The sequence below is a fragment of the Trypanosoma cruzi genome, genomic scaffold, assembly GCF_000209065.1.
Source record: "Trypanosoma cruzi strain CL Brener 1047053516949 genomic scaffold, whole genome shotgun sequence".
NCBI lineage: Eukaryota > Euglenozoa > Kinetoplastea > Trypanosomatida > Trypanosomatidae > Trypanosoma > Trypanosoma cruzi.
Window position 1 is genome coordinate 20,025 of NW_001849460.1, and position 6,260 is coordinate 26,284.

Genomic DNA, 6,260 nt, shown 5'->3' on the forward strand with positions numbered 1-6,260 from the left:
AATCCATATCGATTAGAAAAGCGGCGAAATTATCGCCTCCAGTCCTTGATGGTGTATATGACTGTCCCAGAGTTCACGATGCAAATTCAGGTCACCCGCGATAATCTCTTCGGGCACAAGCGACAAACGATATTGATAGATGCGGATTATTGGCCAATTGCTGTGGGAGGGTTGTAGAGATTCACCATGCAATGCTGGAACAGCCCGGTGGAAATGCACGGACAGCAATGGTCTCCAGGAGGTCAGAGCCAGGGAGCGACAGGCGCTCGCACGGTAGAGAGTGGCGCACCAGAACGGCAACGCCACCACCGCGCCCAGTGAGGCCAGAAGGCAGTCATTATGGCCAGATAATTTCGTCGCTACGTCACCACGGTTACTTATTTCCTGAAGAAGAACAATGTCAGGTGGACGCTGCTCCAATCGCGTCGCAAATGCAATATTTTTACGAACGAGAGGCCTGCAATGTTAAGCCGCCAAATGTTGATGAAGCCATCCTCCTCGGTGCCAGGGTTCTTGTGGACGTCACTGCCACGGGTGATATCAACGGAGTGACCGCTGCGAAACGGTCGTGCAGTTTTGCCCGGCAGTCTGCAGGCAGACCGCCTCACCTCCCCGCGCCGGGCATGGCGTGGAACCTTCTCGAGGGGTGGAGTCACCTTGGTCTCCGTCGTGCTCGCGGCAACGCCCTGCTGCGGAGTGATTATGCGCAGCCAAAGCCCGACACCGCGACAAGGTGCGACTTCATCGCTGAGAACCGTGGATGCTTACGAAGAAGGGCGGTGTCGGCATTCCCGGCCCCGGCGGGATTGGCATACCGCTCTCATCCCCTCAACTCGTCGGAGATAATAGAAAAGGCCAGCATAAACTGCGGTGCACGCCCATGCAGCTACAGGACGGAATCCCGCGCGCTGCATCTAGCCCTAGAGAAGCTGATGAATCCTCGTATCCGCCACAGGCATAAAACCCTGCTTGTGGTTACGGACAGTCGGTCTCTTCTAGCGGCTCTAAACAAGGGCCCGCTCAGTCAGACAGACTGGACGGAGGATCAGATCTGGCAGCGTCTCTTGACACTGACGCGTGCTGGCTGGTCCGTGCACCTGCAGTTTTGTTACGGACATTGCGGAGTACATGCTAACGAGCTTGCAGATCAGTATGCGACGCAGACTATGGCAACCGGACAATACACGGAGCAAGGAATCGCACCTTTGTGGCATACGGATCTGCTGACATGTTTTACTACCCAGCTCACCAACAAGTGGCGTAGTACCATTCGTCAAGACACTCATCGCTACTTGCTTTGCGGCACAAGGCCACCAGATCTCAGCGGTAAGGACCTGATCACTCAGGAGGTTCTACACCGTCAGGAACTGGTTCACCTCGAAAGGGCAAGGTGCGGGGAATCTGAGCTCTGGGGCCGACTATACTGGGCCGTGAGAGATTGCACAAACCAATGCCGATTCTGCAACATCTCACCGGAACAGTCTGCATATATGCGCTCTAACAACGATCCGACCGCACCGGGGACGGACACTGTTCCCCCGTCGGCGAGGGAGGAAGACGTCTCTCCAGTAAGGAGACGGACCCTCACACGCCGTCGGAAGGAGAAATGTCCGCACTGTGATTCCACATTGACGGGATTCTCGGGTCTCGTCAGTCACTGTCGGTCATTTCATCCGGAACATCCTCCACCGCTTCCCGAGCTCAAGTGCGATTTCTGTGACATGGTTTTCCCCACACGGAGAAGCACCGCACAGCACAGAAGTCGCTGCGCACACAACCCAGACGCCACACGGCATCGGAACAGCAGTGCCAGGAGGCGATCTCTGCTGCCGCAGGATCAGCCAGCTTCCACAAGCACGCCAATCGGCCCGCAGGAAACCTTGCACCATCTGCTTCCAGAATGTCCAGGCACCTTGGCTGTGCGTCAACGGCTGGGCATTGAACAGGACCTCCGCATCGGAAAGTTCTCTCAATGGCAGTTGCTTCATAGCAGGAAGCTTTTGTCGTTGCTCGACCACCTCTTCGGCACCCAGATGGCATTGTATAGCTAGACGCGCTGGTAAGAGTATAGGGAATATTCGTCCGGGCCGCTGTCCGGACCTTGCGGTTGTCAATAGGAGCCGCGCAAGACGGGAATGAGAAGGAGGGAAAGGAATGGGGACGGGGTTCGCCAGATCCTCGATAAGCGTTTACACCAGTTGAGTGCATATTTATGTGTGCGCATTGTGGTGGCCACTGTCGCGGCGTGATCCCTCCATCCGGGTTGGGAGTATATATATATCGGCGTGTGTGCCTTAATAACTCACGAGGTGGCGGATTTTGGGCTCTCCCAGCCGCAAGACCACGCCGCAGGGTGAGGATCACAAAGCGGGCGGGCGGGACGGCACATACAGAAATGGAGGCGATGAAGTTTTCAGAAGGTCGTTTAACGTTTTTTTTTTCTAAAGTTTTTTCTCCACGTGAAAAGAATTTTTGTTTGAAGAGGAGAAATTTATTGTGAGAGAGTGGGGTTTAAAAGAAGCGTAACAAAATTTGTTTCCTTTCCTTTTTATTATATTTACTTTGACAAGGGTGTTTGTAAGGCGTGAGGGGAATTTCGCTATTGAGTGAAAATTAGTTAAACTTTTGGCACTGCCTCATTTAGCTCGTATTATTTTTATTGTCTTTTAAAATTGACGACCAACTTTACAAAGGCAATAAGATGAAAAAAGAATTGCTTAAAGAGCATGTAAAACAAACAAACAAAAAAAAGAAACATCAAAACAACAACAACAAAAAACATCCACATTTAGTTGACAGTTGTGGAATATGTTATTCTTGATTTTCTTAAATTATATTTGTTTGTGCGCTGACAGCGCACTTTTTTTTGCATCTGGTTGCATTTAAGGTGAAAATATTTTTGCATGGCACTGTGTGATTTGCCATGAACTTTAAGTTAAGGGTACTCTTTTGGCTATTTTTTGCTTTGCAAGGTTTTGATTATACACTGCTTCACGTATAATAGTTTTTTCCAATCGTAATGGCGATTGTTGTAACCTAATTGAAGATAAAATGTTTTTATGCGAATCAAGGAATTTCTTTTTATTTATTTATATAAATTTTTGTCTTCTATTTATTTACACACACACACTCTATATATATATATATATTTCCCCTCTCAAACTAAGAGAAGATACTGTCATTGGGAGTTGGGTGAACTCATGTTGTCATGTGGAGTTTGCGCCATACTCTTTCTGGGCGGGTACATCATGGGAGCTGGGATAATGGTCCGTGTATTTCCGCTCCGGCCCACTGGGGAGAGAGAACTTCTTAAAGAGCGTTTTCCTTATCCCGTAACGAAAATTGCTCATAGAGGTGGCAGCTTGATCGGCCCAGAGAATACCATTTATACCTTTGGCCGTGCAATAAGCGTGGGTAACGCTGACATGTTGGAATTGGATGTTCGCCAATCAAGAGATGGTGAAATTGTTGTTTCTCATGATGCAGCTCTCCTAAGGACTTGTGGGAGTTTTCATGAAGAGAAAAACGTGTTTGATATTGTTGTGGATGGGAATCCAAACAAGACTCTACCCCAGTCGCTAAGAGAAATTCCAATTCATTTTGAGTCCCCTCAAAGAGGAGGATGCTATAAAGCTACAGACTCTGTTCCAGTGGATGAGACGACGCGTCTATGTCTATTATCGGAAGTTTTTGATGCGTTTCCGGATGTTCCTCTTCACATAGATATCAAATCGGAAGGCGCGGAAATCACAAAAAAAGTGTTGAAATTGATCGAGTGATACGGCCGGGAGACGAAAACTTTGGTTGGAACTAGTAATTGGCGTAATCGTAAACACATCTACGATTACTTTGTATCAGGGCATTTATCAGAAAGTGAGCGTCTGCTGAAAAAAAGAAAGCGTTTTCGGATTTTTGCGGGACCCATGGACTGTTTTTTTGTTTATGTGGCCTATGTTCTTGGTGTGCTTCCTCTGGTTCCCTTAGCATTTGATGTGTTTTCTATTCCAGTTTTTACCAAATGCAAACTGAAAGCGCTAGGCTCTTGCTTTACACGTTTTATTGCCTATTTTGTGAACTCACCTGTGCTGTGGAAACATTTGCAGCGACGAGGTATTCTTGTTTTGGGTTGGGTGCTGAATGACGATGAGGAGTTTGAAGAGGCGTCTAACTGGCCTATCAATGGCATTATTTCCGATGATCCTATCGCTTTAGATGCATTTTTTAAGTCGAGGGAGATGCCAACAGCGATGAATATCTTATAATAATATTTAATTTATTGTTGAATCATTTTTTTCTCTGTGTGTGGTGATTCCACTGCGTTGGGCAATCTTTGTTAGCTGTTTTGTAAAATGATGAGAGATTGAGGTGTATGACTTTTTAAAATCAACCGCACTGATTTCACGGTTGCTGATCTTTTCTCCGTATTGCTTTTGGCTACTCTTTTTTTAAATTTCCCTAAAAAACGATTTAAAGAGATTTTTCAGGCAATAAATCTCAATCATATGTAAGTGGTCTGTGATAGTCAATACATTTTGGAAGGATGCGCCAAATATTTCTTTTTTTTGCAGGGGCACTTTTTTCTTTATCTTGTTTTGCTTTTGCAGATGGGTTTATCATTGCGAAGCGGACGGGGGTTCCGTACAACTTTTTGATGTGGTTACCTGCAATTATGGTCATCGTAGGTATGTTTCTTTTTAGAGTCACGAATGCAACGGTACTTGTGGACACTGATAATTTACTTGACGATAAGGGATCGCGGCGCGAAAAGGTGCTTTTCTTCATTGGCGCATTGTTGACAGTTGGTGGGTGTGCGGTCGCCCTCTGGAAGGCGATCAACCCTTATTCTAATCTGGACGACGCATGGCCTGGAGTTTTTCTGGTAGTCCAAAGTTTACTCCTGACTCTTTGCTCCGGGATCCTTTTTTTTGTCCGGTTGCAGCGTGAGGATGATTGGGTTTGAATTGGTGTTGTGACTATTGGATATTTGCTGTTCTCACGGTGATTGACTTGGGATCGACCCCCCAGAGACACCGGCTGCGATGATCGGTTGTCCCTGGCGATGCCTGTCTCATAAATTTGATGCCATGGAAAATTACCCCGTATTTTCAGGGGAAACCAGGAGCCAGCAATGTTTTCCTCACGGGGTCATTGTTGTTTTTGTTCTTGGGACAGGGCTGACAGCATTGGCCACGGCCCGGACCAGCCGCGTCTTGCCGGGAAATAGTTTTAGCACCAAGAGGTCTAACGGCATGGTAACCACGTTTTTTCATTGATAGCCTGACTTTTATGCGCTTTCTTACTTCCTTTTTAACAGTCTTAAAGCGTTACCTTTTTTTTTCTTTTTAAATCTTGTTTTCTCGTGTTATGTATATATAAGGTCAAAATGCCGGGTGATCCTTCTCATGTAAATGCGGAGCGTCTTAAGGAACTGCGAGTGGCTGTTCACAAATTCTTACAAGATTCAAATGTCTATTCTAAAATTCGTGATATTGTAGACTCTTATGTTGCCGAAAATCCAGGAGACTCATCAAATCCAGCTTCCTCTGCTGATGTGATGAAGATTATCCGAGAAAAAGGACTGGTTCAAGATTTACTAAATCGGTTACGCGGCGAGAAAAGTCCGGGTATTGTGCAGACTCCAAACAAGGCTCTTTCATGGAAGCTTCTTCCGGGTGAGTACTACCTTCATCTTCGACTGGCTGGTGGGAAAGCATTTGTTGACAACTTGGACCTTACTCCAAGTTTCGCTAAAGACTATCAGATGTACGTTGCGGTACACTTTGGGTCACAACGATACCGATCGAATTTGGAGGATGTTTCTTTGGATCCTCCTTTTAGAGATGAGTTCCTTATAGATCTTGATTATAAATCATTTGGGTCTTGTGCCGCAGACTTGATAGAGGTTTCAACTCCACTACATATAGCCGTTTTTAGAGAGGAACGTCTTTTAACGTTTTCCAAGATGGTTGGAGAAAATATTGTTGACTGGAGAAAGGTTTTACGCACAGGCTACCTTGGTTTAACTGTTGAACTTTGTGGAGATAACCCAGGTATTCCTGCTGGTATATTAGAGTTACAATTGGAGTTATTGCCTAATAAGGCTCCTCGGTTTTCAGAAGAGGATGTTGCATCCAGAATCGATTTGCAGCGTTCTGCAATCACTTCGGCTGACCGTGAGTTTCTTTTGTACGCACGTCGTTGGTGGATGGAGTTTCAAGACATTCGACCCACACATAAGCAAAGAAAAATAAAAGTGTTTG

The 6,260-nt window shown here is 46.3% G+C and overlaps 2 protein-coding genes and 1 pseudogene across 2 annotated transcripts, besides 7 other annotated features; all 3 read left to right on the forward strand.

Annotated features, from left to right (window-relative positions):
• Nucleotides 1-316: part of a mobile genetic element that runs on past the window's edge.
• Nucleotides 1-2,775: part of a sequence feature (areas not merged during assembly with more than two copies in the genome that could not be assigned to a particular haplotype) that runs on past the window's edge.
• Nucleotides 828-2,075: a mobile genetic element.
• Nucleotides 2,776-3,378: a sequence feature (haploid, non-Esmeraldo-like haplotype).
• Nucleotides 3,079-3,103: a sequence feature (AT_rich).
• Tc00.1047053510897.70 lies at nt 3,201-4,262 on the forward strand (annotated as a pseudogene).
• Nucleotides 3,379-6,260: a sequence feature (heterozygous, non-Esmeraldo-like haplotype).
• Nucleotides 4,257-4,278: a sequence feature (AT_rich).
• On the forward strand, nt 4,541-4,960 carry Tc00.1047053510897.80 (hypothetical protein, conserved; the record flags this gene model as incomplete). The annotated part of the gene is made up of 1 exon (XM_804576.1): nt 4,541-4,960. One exon carries the CDS (start codon nt 4,541-4,543, stop codon nt 4,958-4,960), a length of 420 nt encoding a protein of 139 aa, XP_809669.1.
• On the forward strand, nt 5,384-6,260 carry Tc00.1047053510897.99 (hypothetical protein, conserved; the record flags this gene model as incomplete). The annotated part of the gene is made up of 1 exon (XM_804578.1): nt 5,384-6,260. A coding segment is annotated over one exon (877 nt), but the record flags the coding sequence as incomplete, so codon positions are not given.